At 44.6% G+C, this 23,747-nt stretch overlaps 1 protein-coding gene across 11 annotated transcripts in view; it reads right to left on the reverse strand.

The window, feature by feature from the left end:
- LOC138171397 (zinc finger protein 184-like) overlaps nucleotides 1–20,484 on the reverse strand; it is a 28,979-nt gene extending 8,495 nt beyond the window's left edge. The window contains exons 1-4 of one of the 11 annotated variants that reach the window (XM_069100875.1): nucleotides 19,627–20,484; nucleotides 7,865–7,941; nucleotides 6,521–6,647; nucleotides 4,226–4,333 (exon numbers count right to left, since the gene is read on the reverse strand). In XM_069100875.1, coding sequence (XP_068956976.1) covers nucleotides 4,226–4,333; nucleotides 6,521–6,647; nucleotides 7,865–7,900 — 271 coding nt within the window. In that variant the 5' untranslated portion in view covers nucleotides 7,901–7,941; nucleotides 19,627–20,484. The other 10 variants (XM_069100879.1, XM_069100881.1, XM_069100880.1 and 7 more) reach the window with 10 other exon arrangements.
- Between the last annotated feature and the right edge of the window lie 3,263 nt (nucleotides 20,485–23,747).

Raw genomic sequence — 23,747 nt, forward strand, 5'->3', positions numbered from 1 at the left:
AGAGAGAGACAGAGAGACAGAGAGAGAGAGAAGAGAGGGAGAGAGAGAGAGACAGAGACAGAGAAAGGGAGGGACAGAGAGAGGGAGAGAGAGACAGAGAGAGAGAAAGAGGGAAGGAGGGAGAGAGAGAGAGAGCGCAGAATACTATACAGTAAAATTAATTTTTTTTGGGGGGGGGGATGAACTTCTTTCAGAATTCTTTATGGAAAGTTGAATTTGTACAATGTGAATTTCCATAAAGCTAAAACAGCCTGTACCCAAAGAATCGGTCACTGTGGTTGCAGAGCCAGTGTTAGTGGCCCACAAAACAATGCGAAGAATGGGAGACCGCCTCAGCACTACATAAAGGGGGCACACTTGGTGCTAAGTTCTATAAAAAGGAAGAGAATAGAGCCTGCAAACTACTGGTCAGTAAGTTTGATGTTATTTCCCAGCAACATTCTAGAATGTATCATTACAGGGATGATTAGACACCTTCTAGAAAAGGAAGCAGTGATCTCAAAGAGGCAGCCTGGCCTCACTGAGAACAGATCATGCCCAAAAGACTGACAATCAAATGATAGGAACAGTTTTGAAAAGAGGAATGAAAACTACCCATAAACATATAAAAACATGCTTCAAATTGAATAATATGAGAAATGCAAATTAAGACAATAGTTGTTTTACTTGATGATCACTAAATTGATAATAATAGGAAAAAAATGAAAATAGTTAAATTTGTAGGGGATGTGGGAAGATAGGCACACTAATAAGTTGTTGGTAATCCTGGGAATCGAGTAAATTGTTCTAGATAACAATTTGGAGTTTTTCAAGAAAAGTTACTAAAAGCATTGTGATAACTATTACCATCCTTGGGTCTACTTATCAACAGGCACTGCTGGAAATTGATTTTCTAGTACCAGGTGGGACCCGATCAGTGACGGCTCCATTGCACACTAGGATGGCTGGTGGGCACACCCACATCCTAGCATCAATACTTGCTGAGTCCTCTTGCTTTTCTTGGAAATGTCCTCATTCCGTCTCCAACAGGCCCCTCCCCAAAGACAGGGAAGTGTTTCTTACCATCCAGCGGTACTCAGGACCTGCTATTCTCAGAGTATCTAAGGTACTTACAGATCATGCTCTTCCCTATGCGTCTGTACTCACCAAATCTGATATTACATCAAAACTGTGAACCTCTAACTGGGGCAACACTTTTCATAATGCCTAGTCTCAGCAGTTCAAAAATGAAAAAAAAAGAAAAATAGATTTTTTTTTTTAAGTCAATGGCTAGCTAAGAAAATGGTTTCTGAGAGTGGGATTTGGACTTTCACGGCTTAAAATACAAGCATGACAGCGCCCTGGCCATAGACTGAGTACAACAAAGGCTGGTAAGTATATATATTTGCAAGTCTAAAGCAAAAGACTTTAAAACTAAATGGGAGGGAGGGAGGGAGGGAAGGCCACCCATACAGATCTCTCCAGTGAAGTGCCATAGAGAGTAACATTCCAACAAGGGAAAAGACAGGGGTAAATGGGAAGATCTTTCCCATTCATTAAAAGGTCCATGTGACCTGCCTGAGTCACAGGAGTCCGTGGTGGGAGGAGCTTGTCGAACGGGGGGAGCAGAGCTCAGAGGAAGTTGGTCAGAGCAGTTATAGCTGAGGGAGAAAAAGGAAGCAGGCAGAGAGCTGTGAGTGTTTGTTTGTGGGAAGGTCCTAGCAAGGGGAAATCTTGGGTACGGCAGTGCCCCATGCATGGTTATTGCATATCGATTTCTTTGTGGTTATGATGGATTCAACTTTCTGGTGTTTGAATAAGTGTTTTGGTTCTGTCTTTCATATGGAGATCTGGTTATATTTTGCAATTCAGAACTACGCCGACATATTCATAGCCACTGTAGGTGTTGCAAATATCACATTGGTGCTACAACAGGTGAGACCCCCAGCTCACAGGTGACAGAAATCCAAGAGAGGTGCCAATAGTCAAACCCATGGCCTCCAATGCCAACAGTCATGCCCTAAATGGAGGAATGAAAACAGGACCCAATGCAAGGTCATATGTGGCAACAAAGGCATCACTGAAATTTACTGGGATGAACCTTATGGATTGTTGATGGCTCATGATGGACTTGCCTTATTCAAAAGAAACAAGACAGTTAAAAGGGGGCTGGCATTAAGCAATCATACCTCTATGAGTAGATCCATCTTCAAGGGGGGGAAACCTAGGGAAGAGTGCTGGGGTGAAGATGACCACTGCCTGGCAAATGTCTGTAAGGTTGTCAGGAGGAGGAAGGCAGGGGGCAGACCCACAAGCAATGGGTGCCAGCTGCCAAAGCTGAGGCCCGCTGAGGCATGAGGTCAGGAAACCATCCAAGCTGTCCCAGAGTGCGATGAGCTGCCTAAATTTCACCAGGATACATGTGAAAGATGGCCACACGAACAAGCACCATGGGAAAAGGGAGAAAGAAACCTTTCCCGCCAGATCTTGGATTAGACCAATTGATGAAAACCATGTGACTGCAGATAAAAGCTGGATCAGACTTCCCCAGGGTCACCCAGCTCTGCACGTCCAGAAGTGTTACTCTGTGCTGAGACACAGGATCCCCCAGTTCCTTTAAGGCTCAGCTCCTGAAAGAGGAGGTGCTTCCTGATCGTCCTACGGGCTTTCAGTACCATCTTCATCCTTCTCAAGGGATCACACTTATGTGCTGTTCTTTACATGCTGGAACCTTCCTGCCTCCCACAGAACCTCAGGGCCCTTCTCCATTTTCTTTCTGTATCCCCAGTGCCTAGTAAAGTGACTTTCCCATATCAGCTGCTCAATCAATTCTTCTCATATTGGATTGGATTAGAGGAAAAGGCATACCCAGTCAACAAATGGAAGAAATTACAAGTTTTAGCACCAGAAAAAACCAACACATCCAGAAAGAAAAGACTGGGGGGAAATTTTGTGCTATAAAAATGTCTGCACAGACCATGGAGGTTAGACAAAGAGACAAGCAAACAGGCATTTGTAGCCACTATTCTGTTAAATGACCAACTTTTAAAAAGACAGCCCACTCTACGGCAGAGAGGACATGAAAGTCTTCTATTAGGGGAAGAAAAGGAAGAATCAGGGGCAGCTAGGGGGCATAGTGAATAGAGTACCAGTCTTGGAGTCAGGAGGATCTGAGTTCAAATCCAGCCCCAGACACTTAACACTTACTAGCCATGTGACCTTGGGCGAGTCACTTAACCCCAATCACCCTGCCTTCCTCCCTCCAAAAAGAAAAAAAAAAGGAAGCATTAGGCACAAATGTACTTGCTAGATTCATATTAAAATAAGAAACTTTCTAAAAAAGAACACAGATTATACAACAGAGTGAGAAATTGATGAATTCATTTTCATATAATTGAATTATTCACATTTATTGATGTTTTTTAAGTCTGTAATAACATAGAATGTTTATAATTGAAAGGAGAGTGATCGGGCAAGTGCTGGTGACATGGGCAAGAGCCCTTTCTGTCACTTGGTGGGCTGGAAGCCAGTCAGCAAAGGGCTGAGAAGGGGAGGTGAAAGGGAACAGTGCACGCATGAGCCACCATAACATAATGTAGCGACAATGTCATTTAAATGGATGAGCAGAAAGAATATAAAGAAATCTGGAACTCAAGCAAAAACCCAAGGTGCAAAGCACACAGACGTGATGTCTGAGACTGCATGGGAGCAAAAGGCATGAAAAGGCTAGCCACGTGGAGGCTGATGGAGGGACTGAGAAATTCCTTTTATGAAACACAAATGGATGTGAAGTGTAATAAATTATACCAATGTTAATATTAAAGTTAAAATGTCAATATATTAATCTAGTTATGTTAATGCTAAATAGTAAAGCTGCTATGTGAACATGTTAATAATATATTAAGATAAGTTATGCTAATGTTTGATATTAAAGTTAAAAAGAGTCACTAAGATAATTGTCTCCAATAGGAATTTTTTCCCTGGAGAAGTTCAGAGAGTGACTCAATGGCCCAAAGGAGGGTGGCCTGAAGGATCACCAGAGAAAAGAGGCAGGGAAAGGCCTGTTTCTTTAAGAGGGCACCTCTTGTCCCAAGACTAAAAGAACACTCTGAGTGAAGGGATGCTGGAAAGGTGCTGAGCTCAGACAGTGCCTGGGGATCTGCCCGTGGAGTTCTCTGATTCCCACGAAAACAGCTGAGGTTTGCTGACTTTGGTCTCATCCCCACAGGCTTCTTCCCAGACTCACCTGACTCCTCTATACAGCTGCTGCTTACGACTTCTTCCTCAAGGTTCCTGGGGGCTTGGCCTTGCTCCAGCTGGCTGCTCACGTCTGGTTTGGAAATCACAAGCCCTGCTGGACAGAAATGGGAAAATATTGCGTTCAGAGAGGCAGCTAAGAATGCAATCCAAGGCCCCTTTATCAGACTGGGGGTGGGGGTGAAGGAGGCAGGCGTGCTGTGAAGGCCTAGAAAGGACAAGAATGAGCCCCTGAAGAAAGCTCAGTGGAAATGTGTCATAGGGCTGAGAGGGAATTAGGATTGAGAGGCTGTATCAGCAATGCCATATTCACAATGCCTATAGAGATTACAAATATGCTGATATAATTATCCATCACAAAATACATCAGGTTTGCCATTTGGGGAAATAAACTAGAAAATTTATTAAGATACCAAAAGACTGAGTCCCAAAACCAGAAAGTGAAAGCCATCAGAGTAGTTATGATATTGGCACAGGTAGATAAAGTAGAAAGCACCCACATTTTCAAGCCTTTAAAACAGAACAGGCTACCTCGGGCAAAGGTCCTCCTCTCCCCACTCACAGCAACCACCCAGCGTCCTGGAAGAGCGCTCCCAGCAGCTCCGGCCCCTGACAGTCCTCAGCAGGAGTCCTAACTCAAAAAAAAAAAAAAAAGGCAACCGCTGCCAACTGCCAACCGCAGGATAAAATCAGGAGCTAAAGTATGGGTAAAACAGAAGCCAGATGATGTTCCAAAGGCTGCAGAGATTATAGCATATGGGAAGGATAACACTGTAACTATTGTTTATTCTGGAGAAGATGATTACAAAATTGTACCCTTAAATCATTTATTCTACCGTGAGTGAGGCTACAATAGTCTGGTTATTGTCTCTTTGCTTCTTCTTGATTTTTTGTTTGTTCACCTTGTTTGTTAGATTTGTTTCCACAGGCTTGGTACCCTCCATCTGTAGATGCCTGATAGCTTAAGCTGGATGTCACCCCCTGTCTGCAACTGTGATGTGTCACCCTTGGACCTGGCATCAAGCATATTAAGAACTGACCTCTCAAATGGGACCCCTAAGGACAGGGACAGCTCTACATCCGATTTCAGCAGCAAGTAGCCATAGAAGAAGAGATCTTCACCCCTTACCACAAGATTTTGGGGCCCCATTTGTTTGGGGTGGGGGAATGATGGGGAGCTTGTGCTCAAGCCCCACCCTAAAATATGGTTTTTTGTGTTTATTGTGTGCTATTCTTGTTATATTGTTGTGAAATTTTGTTGACACCAGTTATTCCTACTGTATTTTTGCCAAGTAAGGGACATGAAAGATCTTGGGGCCGAATGTAAGGGTTATGGGATTTAAAGATCTCCCATGCCCCATGGACGTGCTGACATAGCAGAGCAAGAGAAAGTGAAAAGCCGAGCTAACGGTCCTGCGGTTGGCAGTTGGTGGCAGTTGCCTTTTTTTTTTTTTTGAGTTAGGACTCCGGCTGAGCACTGCCAGGGGCCGGAGCTGCTGGGAGCGCTCTTCCAGGACGCTGGGTGGTTGCTGTGAGTGGGGAGAGGAGGACCTTTGCCTGAGGTAGCCTGTTCTGTTTTAAAGGCTTGAAAATGTGGGTGCTTTCTACTTTATCTACCTGTGCCAATGTCATAACTACTCTGATGGCTTTCACTTTCTGGTTTTGGGACTCAGTCTTTTGGTATCTTAATAAATTTTCTAGTTTATTTCCCCATATGGCAAACCTGACATATTTTGTGATGGATAATTATATCAGCATATTTGTAATCTCTATAGGCATTGTGAATATGGCATTGCTGATACAGAGGCCAAGGAGTATAATTACCTTTAATGGGGGGGGGGGGGGGCTCTTACCCCTGTCTGTGTCCAGGACCCTCTGGCAGTTTGCTGAAACTTAGCGAGCCCTTCTTCAAAGAACATTTTTAAATGCATAAAATAATTATAAAGAAACCAATTCTAGTGAAATACATTGATCAAATACTAAAAAAAAAGTTCACAGACTCCATGTTAAAAATCCCTCTATAAAGCCTTCAGGGAACTGACCTGGTGTTTTAGGGGAGAATCTAAAACTCAAAAGAAGAGAGGAAAGTACAAACTCGTGGCCAACACAAACTGCCAATTTCCAAAGACCTTCCACCAGGAAATGGAGAAAGGGGTTATCTGGAGTCTCTGCTTGCCAAAGTGGCGACAGCCACACCCCCAAGAGGCCCCCCAGCATGTGGGCAGGAAAGAATGGAGACTCCTCCACTGGGCAGATGTGAAGGCCCAGGGGCAGCCATCCTCACCCAGCCAGACCAGGTTCTGGAAGTTCTCCAGCATCACCTGGTGGTAAAGCTCCCTCTGAGCAGGGCCCAGGAGCCCCCACTCCTCCCGGGTGAAGTCCACAGCCACATCCTGGAAGGTCACCGACTCCTAAAATGACAGACACACAAGCATATAACCTAGAACTGGTCCAGCCATTTCCCAATGAATGGGCATCCCTCAATTTTCAAGTCTTGGCCACCACAAAAAGAGTTGTTGTAGACAGTTCTATACAAATGGGTCTTTTTCGTTTGGTCTCTTTGTCGAGGGTACCACCCTCCTCCCAGTCTCCCAGACTCACCACCCCAGGGTCATCCTGGTCTCCCTCTCTCACCCCCCACGTCCAAGCTGGTGCTAAGGCCTCTGATGTTGCCTTCACCAGCTCTTGATTACACCTCCTCTTCTCCTCTGACACTGCCCCACCCTAGGGCAGACCCTCATCACCTCACTCCAGATTACTGCAGGAACTTCTGGGGGTCTGCCCACCTCAGGTGCCCCCTCCTCCTACTCAGTAAACTCCAGTGGTTACCTATCAGCTCAGGGATCAACTACAAAACCCTGAATGTACAAAGCTCCTCAGAAGCGAGCCCTCTCCTGCATCTCCAATCCTCTGCCCCCTGACACCCCCTGCCCCATCCCCCAGCTTCATTAACTCCCAACTCAAGCCCCGCCTTCCACAGGAAGCCTTCCCAGCCCCTCTTCATCCCAGTGCCTTCCCTCAGTCAATGATTTCCTATTCCTCATGTACACCGCTTACTTGAACAGATGTGTCTGCCTCTTGTCCCCCTCATTAGACTGGAAGCTCCTTGAGAGCAAAGACTGTCTTCTGCCTCTGTCTGTGTCCCTGGTACTTAGCACTGTGGCTGGCACACAGCAGGCATTTAATAAATGTTTACTGGCTGATCTTTTCACTCTTGTCAACATTTGCTGCTGCTGTTTTATTTACACTTCTTCTGTGTCCCTTAAAGATCAGCCACAGTCCTCAGCACGTGCTGGGCCTGCACAAGTGGCCGTGGGGATGGAAAGGAGAGAGACACCAGGTAAAGCAGAGAAGGGCCCCAGGCGGGGGTAGCATCTCCATCCCAGGGTTGGGTCTCTAACCCTGGCTCCTCTCCTTACCAAGCGGCCGTAGGGAAGCACCTTCCGCTCTTCAGGCTATGATTTCCTCATCTACAAAAGGAAGCCACTGGCCCAGGTGACTTCCAAGACCCCCTCCAGCCCTTCATCGTTGAGTCACCGGCAGCCCCAATGTCTTGGGTCACAGGATATTGCAAAGAAATGTGTCCACACTCAGAAGTCACTTCAAAAGTAGGTTAACTCCCACTCACCTGCTGGGCCTTGGAAATCAGGTAGGCAGGTGCCATTTCCTCCTGTGTGGAGAAGGGTGACTCCTCAGAAGACCATGCTGGGGAAGAAAAGGAGACAATGAGCCGGTCTGGTCTGGCAGGGCCTGGGAAGCCCCCCCCATCTCCATGACTGGGTGGGGTCAGAGGAAACTCAGCAGTGGGGGGGTCTCAGTACTGGCCTCAGCTCAGCAAGAACAGACCACGAACAGCACCCTGTGCGGGAAATAACCCCCTTGGGCGGCTCAGTCACCACAGCCCCACCTCTGGAGCTGTGACCACAGGCCTCAGTGACCTTGTCCATCAGGTGACTGTAATTCTGTTTCTTGTCACTGCTTTTAGGCTGTTCTGAGACAGAGCCTATAAAGCCCCTATGAACCCTGGAGCCGCTACCAACATCAGTCATTCTCGTTCTTGTCATACTCTGGGATGCAGCAGACAGGTAAGAAAATCCACAGCAATTGAGGAGGGGGCAAATACTGACAGTTACTGGATCAGGAAAGGGTTTATGCAGGAGATCCCAACAGTGCTGGGCCTGGAAGGAAGGCTGGGACTGGAGATGCCACCTGCTAGGCCCTCCTGGGGGACAGCCTGTGCAACGCCTGGAGGCAGGAGGCTGAATGCCCAGTCTGGCTGAAGGACAGAGCAGAGGAAGGGGAGCCAGAAGAAATGGCCTGGAAGGCAGGCCAAACTGCAGAAGATTAAATTCAGAAGGAGGACCAAGAGTCAGCAGGCAGAAATGGAGTTTTCTTGAGTTTGAGCAGGGCAGCACCTAAGAGACATCATTGTGGTAGTCATGTGGGGGAGAGCACCTGAGGAGAGGAGCAGAAAAAAGGAACAGGAGAGAAGAATCATGGGGCACTAGAGAAGACTGGACAGGGAGTCAGGAAAGCCCAGGTTCAAATGCTTCGTCTGACACCTCCTCCACCTTCCTGTGTCCTCCAAATGCACATTCACCCCCCTCCTCTCTTCCCAAAGAGGCCACCGTCATCTCAGGGCATTGTGTCTATGAGCTACACGCCTCGGCCCCCTCTCCTCCTCTCTTCCCAAGGAGGCCACCGTCATCTCAGGGAGTTGTGTCTATCAGCTACACGTCCAGCTTTCATCTGCTGCCTACGCTCCAGGCCTGCTATTGCCACCCAGACCTCCAACTAAACATGTCCAAAAGAAAGCTGTCTCCACAGTCCCCCAACTCATCCCAGCCCAGATCTCCTGATTTCTCCTGAGGGTTTCCTGACTGCTCTCTTGGGCCTCATTCAATCCGTGAGCAGATCTCGTTCCATTCAAAGAGTTCCATCCATTTCTCTCCCCCTGTACTCAAGGGCCATGAGTTCAGAGCGAGCTCATCACTTGTTTTCACAGCCACTTCTTTGGTGCACTGACCACCCAGTAGTGTCCATACTGCTATTCCTACAGCATCCCCCTCTTCAGAAAGCTCCCAACTGCCTCTGGCATAAATGCAGCTTCCTCCATCAGCCACTGAGGGCCCTTCATGCCATGGCTCAAATTGAGAGACATGGAGAGACATCTCCACTCTGGGTCTTCACATGAATCATCTGTACCCAGACTGTAGCTGAGCTCGAATTGGTCTGATCAGCCAGTCGGCCACACAGTACCCAGACCCAGATATGGGGAGGTCATTTTGGGTCTCTGCGAGCAAGGCTGGCCAAACATGACCCTTCACAAGCAGAGCCACACTTTCTTTCTAGAATGATCTCCTTTGACTCCCCCTGCACACTCTAAATCTAGACAAAATGGCCCCTGTACACGAGGGTCCATCTTCCACCTCTGCCTAGACTGCCCTCCTCCTCCCATCTGCCTCTTGGAATCCCAGCTCCTTTCAAGGCTCAGCTCCAGGGTCACCTCGGGGCTCAGGCTCTTCCTCCCAAAAGTACTTGTATACATTGTGTTGTCTGTCATCCTGTCCTTTTCTGCACCCCTCTTGGACAATATGAGGACTTTGACAGACAGATTATTTTTCGTCTTTGTATTCCCAGGGCCTAGGACTGGAGAGGCAAGAAATTGCAGAAAGTGAGACCAGTGAGGATAAAGGGAAATGAGGAGGACAAAGAGGCAGGGGAGAGGAGAGAAACCACAGAAGCACAAAATCTAAGCCCTCAAAAGGACAAAAGATGCACTGGTCTTGGAGTCAAGAAATTCTGGCTTCAAATACAGCTTCTGGCATCTCCAAGCCAAGGGGCAGGTCCTTAACCTCCTGAAACCTCAATTTCCTCCTGTGTAGAATGGGGATACCTATTGTGAGACTCAAGATAATGTCTGTGCAACACTCTGCAAGTGCTTCTATACCATGTTACAGCCAGCTACCACCACCATCTGCACATCTGGGTCAACCTATAATGAAGAAGCTGAGGAAGGCAGGGAAGGGTTAGAAAAAGAAAATAACTAGACATCAGACTAAGAAGGGACCTAAGAGGCCATGGAGGAAAGAAAAGGGTAGAAGAGGAAATAAAGGGAAGGAAGAGAAGAAACAGGAGAGAAAGAAGAGAGGGGAAAACTAAGACAAAGAAAACAACAGCCAGCATTTACATATCGATTTACAAATGTTACTTCATTTGATCCTCACAACCTCGGGTGATAAGTGCAATTATTATCCCCTTTTTACAGCTGAGAAAACTGAAGTGAAGAGACTTGCCCAGGGTCACAAGGCTAGCGTCTGAGGTCACATCTAGATGTAGAATCTAGATATAGAAGAAACCAATACAGACTGTTCTCTGTCCCCCACTCAGGCCTCCTCTCAAACCCCCTTCCCTAGCCCCCAGAACCACCCATTCCCTGGAAATTGCTTTCTGTATGTTTTTTTTTCTCTTCCTGGCTTGCTAATCTCATTGATTTAGGGAACTCACTTCTACCCAACCCCCAACCCCAGGAAATGCCCTCTATAATGCAGGCAGATAAGCCAAGGTCAGGCAGAACTTCAGCTCTAATTATTTTACAGGTTCATTCCCTGTATTTCTGTGTACACCGTGCATCCACTCTGCTGGGCACTGCCCAGAGTGGGGCACACAGTAGGCCTTTAATAAATGTTTGTGGGTTGCGAGAGTGAGCGCCTAAAGGCTCTGCAAAGTGGGGGTGCAAGCACAGGGCCTAGCACGGAGGCGGGCTTTGAAAGACCACAGGAATTGACAAAAAGCCAGGAGGGGAGGAGGGAGAAAGCCTGGAATGGGATCTGATTGGACGAAAGCTCCAAACCCACCCCCCTCACCACCCAATAGCGTATAAGTTCACAAAGGGCGTGGCAAGCACGGAACTGACAGGCATCGGCCTGGCTCTTTCCTGCTCAGAATGAGAATCATGGCTGCCCAGGCGGCAGTGGACCCTCTGATTGGGTCTCAGTTCTGACTAGACCCTCTCACTCTGCCCAATGGAGTGCCTAAGAGGGAAGGGGCGTGGCAACCACGGGGTGGGGGAGTGAGAGAGAACAGAAGCCGAGTGGAGACCGAACAGGCGGCTACGGCGCCTCTGATTGGGCCACGGACGTAACACCGCCCCCGCTTTATCCAATGGCTATTCGATTCAAGTAGAGGGCGTGGGGATTAGACTGACTTTGGGGAAGTGCGCGTGCGCGTCAGCTCATTCCTCTTCAGGCCCTCAGCAAAGTGGAAAGGGAGGAGGATGAGAAGCCTGCAGGCCAAAGGTTCGCCTTCTCCCTTACCCCGCACACCTGCGCTCGCCGGGCCTACCTCCTTCTCCTCTCTCCCGGGCCTGGCCAGTCCCCGGGCCCCATGCTCGGCTGGAGGCCCGAATGAAGCCCCGGTGGTCACCAGGAAGGAAATGGCACGTGGAAGGGGCGGGCTTTCCGGAAGTTACGAGGTGCCCTGGTTCCTTCCCCTCTTGGGCCGCAGTTACTTCTGGGAGATGTAGTTCCGGGACTTGGTCGGGACTGCCCCAAGGCGTTCCCCAGATGCCGAGGTTCTTGGCCGTCTCTGTGGAATAGACTCCCCCACGCTTGCGGCGGTTTAGCGACTCCTGCGCATCCTTGTTGTTAAATACACAAAACAATGCGCAGGAGTGCGAAGGAGATCAGTTACATGGAAATAATACGTGATTTCCCCCCATATAAATTCACGGGACTAAGTGAAAGCTGCCCTGGGACCCTCGGGAGGGCGGGGGGCTGGGGCCCTGGGTCTCGGGTTAAGGGCACCTGAGCCCCGCCCTTGCCATGCTGTTTAGTGAGGCGGTCAGTAAGCATTTATTGAGCGCCTGCTGTGTTGGGGACAGGACGAAAGGAGCTCCGTGTGAAGGGGGGGCGGGAGGGACGTGCAAACCCCCGCGTTCAGACGAGCTCCGTGCGCAACAAAGTAACAGACGGAGGACCGGGGAAGGCTTCCAGCAGGAGCGTTCAGCCGGTCCTTGGTGGAAGCCGGGGCAAAAGCCCGCGGTCCTCTGTCTGAGGAGCCGCAGAGGAGGGAGTGTCCCCCGGACACTCGGGCGTCAGGGGTCTGTAGTGGGAAGCCAGCCCCAGATCGCACTGAGCGGGGCTGACGTGGTTGGGTGGCACTTTGGGGAATCCCTTTGGAGGCTGAATGGGGTGGGCTGGGGTGGGGAGAGGCTTGAGGCAGGCGGCCCCCCAGCAGCCCGTGGGATAGCCCAGGCAGCGTCAGAGGAATGGAGGGGCTCGTGGAAGGAGAGTCCAAAGGCGAGAACGGCAGGCTTTGGGTATGGGGAAGACCACATCTGGGCTGATGGGCGGCTCCCGAGTAAGAGGGAAGGCTGGGAAGGGAAAGACAGCTCAGTTTTGGACACGTGGTTGAGTCCCTCTCCTGGGCATCCGGTCCGAGATATCATAAAGAGATGGAAGATGAGGTCAGTGGAAAGGTTGGGGCAGGAAAGGTGGATTGGAGAAACAGCAGCACAGAGATGCTTAATTAAATCTCTGGGAGCCCATGAGACCACCGAGTGAAGCAGGGAGAAGATAAAGAGGACCCAGGACAGAACCCTGAGGGATGTCTGTGGTTAGAGGGCGTGATTTGGGGGAGGCTTCTGCAAAGGAGACAGAGGCCCCCTCAGATAGGTGGAAGGAGAACCAGGAGAGAGGGGTGTACTGAAAACCTAGAGAGAAGAGAATATCAAGGAGAAAAGGGTGATTAATAGTGAGATGGATGAAAACCCCGAGAGATAGAGTTTCTGGTTAATTAATAATCAATTTACTAATTAGACTAGTAGATAATCTGTAAATTGATGGTCAGTGGTTTCTCTTGTAACCAAACTCCCCAGGGGAGACCCTGAAACACCTAAAATCCTTCCTGAAAGGGGACTCCCCTGAGAGTGAAACTCAACCCTGACTGATGGGCATTTAGTGAGGAAGTGGGCTAAAAGCCTTCAGCTCCTCCAGCTGAGGACCTGGCTTGATGCTGAGACTGAGCAGCCTCAAGCCATCTCCAGCCTGACCTCTCTGGCTGGTTTTCTCCTCCATGAGCTGGGTTGTCCTAAACTCTAGTGGAGGGGACCAGGGAGAGGGGTTGCCTCCTCCAGGCTAAGGCTCTCCCAGTTGGGTGGGGTCCCACTCAAAGTTAAGGAGCACGTGCCTTGAGAGCTAGGGGCAATCTCATCCCTCATGCTCTTCAGAAGTTTGGTTTCAACAGAAATAGAAGGAAAAGAGTGGATCATAAATTAACAATTAGTTATTAATAGAATACTATAATAGTAATTTCTTTCAGTAGCATCACAGGCTGAAGAGAGGGTAAGGAGAATGAGGATTGAGAAAAGGCCATTGGATTTGCCAACTAAGAGACCTTAGCCAAGGCATATTTAGGAGGCTCTCTTGGCCATTTAGGATTTCTGGAACTGCAAGGCCCCAACTCCCTTGCCTTTTTTTTGTGAAGTGACATAGCTTTTCACAGAATCACAGAATCTAGAATTGGAAGGCACCTCACTGGACCTGAAGTTCACACTTAACTGTGAGAGAAATGATTTAGTGCATCCCTATTTTATTCCATCAGTATTAATCAGTTTAGTGTGATTCCATATGGGTAGCAATTGTTAGCAATTATTAGTGATATACTCATCTAGTGATATACATTTAGTCAGTCTAATCATAGTATAGGAATTATATGTTAATACATATTTTACATATATCTAGGAATGATTACATAAGATAGACTTATCAGGATCCAAGATCACTCCACTCTTTTTACTATTAGGGAACACCTCAGGAATCTAGTCCAATTCTCTTAGGAGAAGTTCCTCTGAGAATTTCCACTCCTCGTTAGGGATGCCCACAGGAGAGGTGAGCTCAGGCATACGAGGATAATGAGGAAGTTTATTTATTGAAGACCCCTACTCTATTCCAATCAATATCAATCAATTTGATATAATTATAAGTTCTGCATATTTGGCCCCCGAGCTGTGAGCTGCAGATGGTAAGATAACTTGTGTAATCATAGGAAGCTAGCCAGAAGCCCTCCACCCTCATTTTTCCTTTTCATGGAGACCAAGCCTGGTATGGCAGAGGTGATTCAACTACATGGAAAGTTCCCTAAAATTATTTTTGTATCTCTGGACCATTCTCTCTCATTCAACACAAGCAGGTGTCCATTTTATGACCACTTAGTCAGTGGAGATGACCTACGCTTCACCCATCTTATTATCACTAGTCAGCAGAGATATTCCTTGCTTCACCCAATTCATGACCCTGTTTACAGATCACTTTTGCTTATTTTAGTCTATGTGTCAGTAAGCACCAACAAGATATTCGCAGCACTGATGGTGACTATGAATATGACAGCATAGTTCTGAATCGCAAAATAAAACACTCTCCATATAGAAGACAGAAGCAAAACACCAGAAAACCAAGTCCATCATAGCAACAAAGAAGTTAATATGCCATAGCACAGCAGGGGGCAACACCATTGCAAAGCCTTCCCACAAACAAACACAAGCCTAGCTGTTTCCTTGCCTGTGACCGTTCTCTCTCCCAGCTCTAACTACTCTGACTCCCAACTTCCTGTTCTACCCATTCAGCAAACTCCTCTCATCACAGACTCTGTGTGATTATATTTGGTCTATTAAGGGGCAGGGAAGATCTTCAAATTCCCTTTAAAGAAGCAGGGAAGATCTTCAAATTATCATTACCATTACAGCATCATATGTCAGTCAATGGAATTATTCTGTATCTAGTATAGCTGTTCTTGAATGTTTATAGGATTAGATATCCTATAAAAATAGGAGGGCATATTTCAGAACACAATGAAGATCTGAGGTACACTCCATTAGAGGGGACCATAGGCCCTTTAATAAAGTGCCACTGACTCAGCACTCTGCCTCAGTTTCTCCTATTGTAGTTTGGATAATTTTTGTCCCCCACAGTAAGTGCATCCTGCAGTATCCCCATGGTGCTATGTTCCTTGGCCACATCCTACCCAGTAGCTAAGCCAGGAATTTCAAGATTTTGGGACGAGGGTGGACTCCATGTCAGGGGGGTGACTAAAGAAGGAGCTATTAAGCTGTATAAAATTTGCTTTGAGAAGACAAAGTGTTCAAGAGATTGTTTTGGCCAAAGTACAGTACTTTCAATTACCTAGAAAGTTACAGAATTTTCTTACACAATCTCCCCAAACCAGTTTAGAACCAGTCAACTATTGCTATTGCTAAATGCTTCACCTTCACAATATTGAAACTTTTCTGTTTTACTCAGTCTCCATTTTTCTTTCTGTGATTAGTGCTACCCTGTTATCTGAATTAAAGATGCTTTATTGCTCCACTCAAGAGTTTGATTGATTTCAGAACTTGACAAGAGTAAGAATCAGAGAAAAATTACCAACACTAGAAAACAGATCAGTTTGGCAGCTGTAACTTCTTTCCTTTTCACATCAGAGAAACTAAGAACAGAACAAGGGGGCTGGTCTGCTGCTCAGGAAAGGGACCGTGCTTCGTGTGAACTATAGCCGACAATAGTTCTACCTCTGTTTTTTCCTTTGTTGTGATCATCCAAAAGAAACAGGCTCTGAAAGTAAACTTTCAGAAAATCTTAAGAGAAGACAAATCTCTCTTTTTCCTCTGTTCCCAATACTGGCCATGTTGGAGATTGCTCAGATAAAAGACAGATACTGAAAACAATCAGAAAATAAGAAACAAAAACTCATTGGAAACCAAATTTGTGGAAAAGGAATAATTACTTTCTTTCATTTCTGAAATTATAATTTGGATACCTTTATAAAGTATTTTGATGAACTTAATGGGGTACTAGCAAACTTTGTAGAGTTTAATGACAACAAAAAATTCACAGATATTCCATAAAGGGTCCCTTAAAATGACTAGGGATTGATTTATGTTCAGGAGAGATTTAGTGAAACAGGGATTCAGGAAATGTTAAAATAAGAAAAACTTAGGAAACAGTATAGGAAAAACTAGAATAAAATACTTGTGAGCTTAAGTAATTCTACAACTCAGAATTTAAAAATAAATACATTTGTGAAGCCCAAAGAAATTTGTTTTTGTTTTTTGGAGGGCAATTTGGAGGGTTAAGTAACTTGCTCAAGGTTACTTGGCTAGTTTTTTTTGTGTGGGTGTTAAGTGTCTGAGGTCAGAACCTACAAAGAAATTTTAATCAGCCAGTCTTTAAGCTTGAAGTTTTGGGGTTATCAATCTGTGACATTGGTTCTAATTTTAATGTAGAATAAAGATATATTTAAAAATTTACTTAAAATTGGGACGAGTTTATTACAGGAAGGAATGTTTATTACTAGAAAAAGGAAATTTTAGACCATCTTCAGAAAAGAATGAAAGTGGGTAGAATTGGAGTTTATTCACTTTCCTGTTGTTTACTGCTTAAAACAACCAGCCTGAGGGCACTAAGCAAGTCCTGATTGGGGCTCCCAATGGAAGGTGAATCCCAAAGTGCTCTCAGAAGAAGAAAAGCTTGTTTTGAGATTAGAGAGAAGCTGAAGGTAAGTGAAATGTAATGATGCTACTTTAGTTTAAATCAATTTGATTAGGTAAATTGAAAACAGTAAAACTGGTGTTGAAAGTAGTGGAAGCAAAAATAAGTTCAAAATTATATTCTGGTGGAACTATAATTAGTAAAGCTATAAATTAGGGTAACAATTATCGAGGATAGAATTAAGCATAGAACATAGGAATAAATTATGTGCATGAACCCCTGCTAGGATGTGCTCAGGTTACCAAAGGCCAAGTTAAAATGAGCATATGGTTATAAAAGTATAAGAATACTGTAGGTTGGAGAGGCCAAAGCAGAAGCTGTCAATTATTGTAGAACAAATAAACATTTTAAAACAAAATTTTATCGATTGGGAGTTTACCATGTCATAAAAATAAACCACAGTGCTCTGGAATCAGAATAAATGAACTTAGCTTTGAGAGATTGGAAAGGAAATAGAGAATTAAGTAGTACAATTCCTGTTAACTCTATGAGTCAAAACTGTTTTAATAAAAAATAGACACTTTAGATCAAGAAAAAATAAAAATATCTTTCTAATTCAAATCATTGTCAAATACTTTATTAAAGTATGAGCACATTGATGATATTGGGCCCCGAAATTTGAAATCTTGGCAGTTAATAGCCCTTGTGAAAGTTGAGATTTTAAAATATATTTAAAATTATCACTATTGTGGTGATAAATATTTATTAAAAAGGTGATAAATAATAATTATGCAGCCATATTTCATTTAGGTGAATTAAAAATTAAATTCTTGTAATTAAGGATTTCTGTTAAATCATTCAGAAAATAACTCCTTAAAAAATTCTAACTAAATAACCTAGTAACCTACAATATCAGAAAACATAAAAATTTAGTAAAAAAAAAAAAGAGCCAATTAAAAACAAGGATCATTTATAGTCAACAGCACCAACTTGGAAGCTACTTTTACTGCAGAGACCCTTTAAAGTACCAAAATCTGCAGAGTTCATTTGCCATAGCTGGGCTCTGGCTAATTCCCTTGACCATTGCTAAGTTAACTCCCTTGTGAAACAGCTAGATGAATGCTTTTCCAGCATAAAGAAGTAAATCTTGGGAAGGTGATAAATGATCAGCAGGAACTAGGAGGGACCTTAAACCTAAGTTTAACTCACTTAAGGTTTGTTTGCCTGTCCCTCCTAAAAACTATAAGCCTTAAAGAAATTGCATTGAATCATGCATTTGTAAGCACTGAAAAACCAAAGAACTGGATAAGGAAATAAGAAAAATTAAGAATAAGGAGAAAGTTAAAGAGACTGGGAGTCTGCACTGACATAGTGTCAGGGTTTCAAAGTAAAGGGTCTGGGAGTTTGAAAAGGAGATTTCAGAGAGGGTCTGAATCTCACTGAAATAAAAAAGATTTGAGCAATTGCTAAAGCAACACCCCTTTGATAGTTACTGCATGTCTCCCATCTGTCTATAATCTATCTATCTGTCTGTCCGTCCATCTGTCCGTCTGTCTGTCTATCCATCCATCTATCCATCCATCCATCCATCCATTAGTAATTTATAAAATTTAAAGGAATACATTTGGCTCTTTGAATGGTTCTGAGAAATAAAAAAACAGTAATAAGGACTGGGAGTGTCACCATGAATTTTTTCAACTATAAACCAACTAAAACCATTGGACCTGGGTATAAAATGAGGTCTGGTTATTGCCATTAGTAATTGTAAATAAAACATTAATTGGGTTGGAAATTTTGTGCTAAAGAATCTAATCAGTCCTTGTGTGTACAAAGGAGATTAACACCACCTACCTCTCCAGATTGTTGGAGGAATTAAATGATTCTAATACCCTTAGTATAATGAGCAATGTGTAAATGCTATTTTCTGTTGTGGGTTTTGTTTGGATTAAATAACATATCAAAAACAATAAGACATCCAAAAGAGCTTATCTAGCTGAATAGACATTCTTTAGATTTCTAGTTTTCTTTTATTATAGAGTTTGGAGGACATTAGACATTAGAAATGTGAGTTCTCTTTTAATTAGGAAAATGTGCCTTTAAAAAAACATAGTTATGTGAAATTTTTCTAAGATATTGTAAAATGATGGTAGGCCACTCCTCCTTTGAGTTATTAAAGTAAATGTTCAGTCTCTGGTTGTAATAAGAAAATGTCTGTTCCTTTAAATTCTTATGATTTAATAAGAGGGTTGAGCCCCCCCCCCCCAAACCAGAGCTGAATTTGTAACTGTGCTTGGGTAAAGTTACTTTGAAATGGACTAAACAGATGTCATTTGGCTACAATAGGTTTAGCATCTTAAGAATTGGATGACTCAAAGGTAGCAAGGCAGTTCAGGGAATTAGCTTCCCTCTAGGCTAGCCTTCTAGAGGGAAAGACTTCGGTCTTACTATGTAAACTATGACTTACCAAATGGTTCAAGTAATAACTGAAAAATGGCAGACTAAACATTTGGAAGCACTACTGAAAACAGGCCTTGGAAATTCTTTAAAACATTTTTTAAGGCCTAGAAAAACCCTGGCACATGGTGAGTGGTACACATGCTCCCAGGATGTGACTATCATGAAAATACCAGGGGTAACAAGACTGTAAGATGACTTCCTCTTCCTGGGAACTGCTACGTCTGACATGCATTTAGCTAAATTAATATCACCCGGTTGGTACTAAGTTTCCTATACAGGCTATCTGTGGTGCAGTGATCTTCCCTTGTGTTATGAAGGTTAAGAAAAGCTTTTTTATCTGAAAGCTGTTAGATCATCAAGGCATCGGTGACGATCATATTTGAAAAACCACATTACTGAGGTATATAGTTTTACATTAAGAAAATAACAATAAAATAAATAAAATACTTACTGTTGGGAGAAAAGCAGGCTAAAATCCTCTTAGGAAAGCTTTGTCCGGGAGCTTCCTTGGGACTTTCTACTCAGGCTGGATCCTGTGATCTTACCAGCCCTCTGTTGGTGTATTGGGAATACCAAAGCACTGCAGTCTGAGGGACTCACTAGGGCCCCTCCCAGCCCCCAGCCAAAGGAGGCAATTCTGGAGAGTAGTCCTTGGGAACCAGCTTTTCACTGGGTATGAGCTGGTCATGAAGAAGCTAGGCTGGGCCTGTCTCCTGGGGCTGGTGACTGAAGAAGGGAAGCCACTCAAGGCTCCATAGAATGTCCAGCACCAGCTACACTTTTTAGTTCATAAGGGGGGTATCACTGTGAGGTGGACACAGAGGTGCCCTAAGGGTTAAAAATGATATTAAGAGTTGCTTTCCCAGTACCTTGGGAGGCCCTCCTGAGCCTGAGAGCAGCCTAGAGTAAACTTCCCCCTTGTCCAGGACCATAAACTTCCTTGTCACCCCTTCCTCCTGGGTCATAAAATTTCCCCTGTCTCCCTTATCTTGTGTCATCCATCTTCCTCATCCTGTCCCTAAATCTCCAACCCCCACACAGACCCTACAATTACATCATCATCCTGCAGGCTGTGTAGCTTTCTGGTCTTTTCTGTCCTGTATCAATGCCTTCGTTTGGCTCTTTGCCAAGTCTCAGGTCCGCATGCTTTTGTGTCAATAAAGCTCCCTTTGGCTAAAGACAAGGTCTGATTGAATTCTTTCAAAACTGAACCAGCTCACACGACTCTGACTTGGTGATTTTGGTGCCGAAACCCAGGAATCCAAATATTCATTGGACTCTGATGATCTTCTCCTAGCCCCTGGGATAGCAGGTAAGGGCCCTTTTCTTTGTTCTCTTCCCCAGACCTTTCTGCTCTTGCTGTCTCCCTAGCAGTGAGACCCCTGGAGTGCCCAGATACTGCCAGTGGCATCTGAGCGTCCACTGACCTCTGGGTGGTCAGTCGGACTGTGGCCCCTTGTCTAAGGGCACGCCCTTGCGCTGGGGCGGTCACATTGGTTTTCTCCCCTCTGTCCTGGCACACTGGGACAAAGCGGTGCGAGGCTACTAGGAGGGAAATTCGGGGAGATCTTAAGGAAAAAGTGCCTAGTGTTCCATTGTGACCCAGCCTGCCCCCCAAATAATCTAGAAAAGTGACTCGTGAAGGGGCTTTCTAAACAAAGCAAGCTTACTACAAAATTTGGTCTCCAAAACTTAAAGAAAAGGGACCTTGCTATGCTGGAGTGGACTTTTTACCTGTGTGTTCCTTCCCCTCCCCCGTGGGACTCCAGGGAGGTGAAGAGGTGGGCCTCTGCCTGGTTTTCTTTGGGGGACCCTGCACCCTGGTTTCAGGGTCTCTGTGCCCTGTGGGCCTTTGTACCTGGTTTTCTTTTCTTTGGGAGTCCCTATACCCTGGTTTTTAGGTCTCTGTACCCTGTGTTGTTAACTTAAAACTTTATACGCATTTCCTAGTCTTTTCTTTTAAAGTGCTAAGAATATTGGGTCTTAGAAATTAAAATGTTACCACTAGTGATTATGAATCCAGATTTGATTTGCTCAACCCCTGTAAAGTCTTCTGTGTAGTGGAATTCCCACTAGGTTCTTAAAGGCCTGGTAAGCTTTGTTATTGTGATAAGGCTAGTTTAATTGGGAATGTTCATACCTTAGGAAAAAAAACAAAAACTGAAGGGCCTCCCCAGGGTAAACACCTTTTGGCTCCTAGGAATTTGTGATGATTGAGAATTTTGGTTTTGTGGCACTTTGGGATTTGTGATACTTAAAAGACATTTTATACCAACGTGGTTTTGGCAAATTCCAATCTTTAAGGTTTCCATCCAATTCATTTTATGAAAGTTTAGTGATTATTACCTTGAGCATCAGGATAAATTGTAAGCTGTTTTAAGAAAGGGAAATGAATGTTTTGCCAAATCTTTTTGCAGGATCTTAAAGGCCTGCTAAATTTTCATTTGCAAGCTAATTTGTTGCAATAATTTGATACTGTTAACAATTATATTAAAACCAACTGGGAACTTTCTAAGTTTCAGTCCTAGGTTTGTTGCAGCCTTAAATAGGTGCTTTCAGAGAAATGGTCATTGGTTGGTGCTTCAGGTATCCTAAGAAAGGACACTAGTCTCATGACTGTCCGTCTGAAAAGTTCAATGCCCCACTCCAAATTTTAAGGGATGGGCTTAGAAGTGAAAAGTTAGAACAGCTAAAAAAGAAAAAACAGCTTAGCAGATTCTATGCTTTTGCAAGGTTTTTGCAATTGATCTTTAAGGAGTTTTGAAAGGTTTACACTCCTGGTAACATTCCCTTTCCTCCACTCCCTCCCCCTTGAGTCCAGAGGGTCAGTACACTGTAACAGCCCTGGAGTTTTTCTATTAACGCCTCTCCTCCAAGATCGGATTAGGAAAAGAGAGTTTCACTCTTCCCCCCACACCTGCAAACTCACCTTCCCCCAACTGGCAAAAAGGAGGGGGAAGGGGCATCTGCTACCGTGAGGCCCTGCTGGAAATGGCCCTGAGCCCCTGCCCCCAAAAACCTGGAAGTAACTCCCATGATGTAAGAAGCCAGCAGTCATCTGCACTGGGTAAGACTGTCCATCCTTCTTTTGGCTAGTTTATGAAAATAATAAGATCTTGGCTATATTTTAATGCTAAAACCTAAAGCTGGAAATTGATTACTCTGTGTGTGTGTGTGTGTGTGTGTGTGTGTGTGTGTGTGTCCTATGGGATGGAAGAGGCAGTCCCCTCTCAGGGGTTCCTCTCCGTCCTCCCTAACTTTATAAGATTGTCAAAGAACTTGTTTGGGTTAGGGAGTTCCTAAACAGGGAACTTGGCATGCTGAGAATTTGCAGATATATAGAAATAATCTCTAATGACTGGCTTTTGCATGAGGACAAGTTTAAATTTGAAATGTGAGTCCTGGTAAAATTTAAATTATTGAAATTTTCCATCTGAGGTAAAAGCTCTTGGGACTTTAACAAACTGTGTTTTGAGTTGTCTGATGGATCATAAAAATCCATCAATAGTCAATAATCTACCTTCTGAGAGAAGTGCCACAAGGCACTCAAGAGAATGTAGTTACAGGTGTAACTTTACTTTCTCTTATATTTGGTCTGTGTCTGGGAAAGCTGAGAGGACACTCCTAGCCTCAGCCTAGGATGGGATCCTGGCTCAGTTTCCCCATTGTGTTCCTTTGAAAAGAAATGTTTCCCATCTGCCTATTCCTGAGTCTGGCTGTGAGGTTGGAGACCCGTGATGTTTTAATCTAATCATGTCCTTGCCTTTCCTTCTTATGGCAGATTTCTGTCATCAAAGCAAGTGGTAGTGAAAGCTACTGAGCACAATGCAGCGTTTTGTGAAATTGTGCTGGTTTTCCATCCTGAATGTGCAGTTATTCTATACCCCAGGTGGGTAAAATCGCAAAGCCATGGGAAAGATTTAAAACCCTGGAACAGAACATTCTTTCTGAATAATACAGGAATAATTAAACAAAGGGAAAAGAAGTTTGGGAAACAAAGGTACAAATACAATGTTGAACCATTATCCCATAGCCTAAGGTTGAGATGCCTCTGAGCTACTACAATGAAGTGTCTGTTTAGGATCTGGGCTATTTGCCCTCCCATTATATTCTTTTTTATATATTGAAGAACTTGGTGAATGGGCATTTGGCCTAGTCACTGCCTGTCACTAGATACATGTTTGTATGGAATAAGGTCCTTAAGTGTTTTAAAGCGATGTTATAATAATTGAGTATTGGCACAACTGATTGAAGGACCTAGTTGTAATTCTATTAATTACTGAAGGAGATCAGAAATGTCTTCTATTGGAGGAAAATAATTTCAGTGCAAATTTCTTAAAGGGAGGCAACTGTAATAGTAATGGAATTTAAAGATCCCCCTGTATTGGCTTGGTTTTTGGGTTGAATGTTAAAACCCAGAGCTTGTAAATCCCACTTGTGGGATAGACTTGTTGACGTGAAAAGAAAGGGCTGAACTGGGAGGAGCTGGTACCATGGATTTAGAGAGGCCCAAGCAGAGAGAGAAAGAGGCAGAAGAACTTTTGGAAGCAGCATCGTGGAGGCAGAGAGAGA

This window comes from Petaurus breviceps, unplaced genomic scaffold (genome assembly GCF_028583685.1).
Source record: "Petaurus breviceps papuanus isolate PSGF00001 unplaced genomic scaffold, PetGlider_PUasm1.0 428, whole genome shotgun sequence".
Taxonomy (NCBI): Eukaryota; Metazoa; Chordata; class Mammalia; order Diprotodontia; family Petauridae; genus Petaurus; species Petaurus breviceps.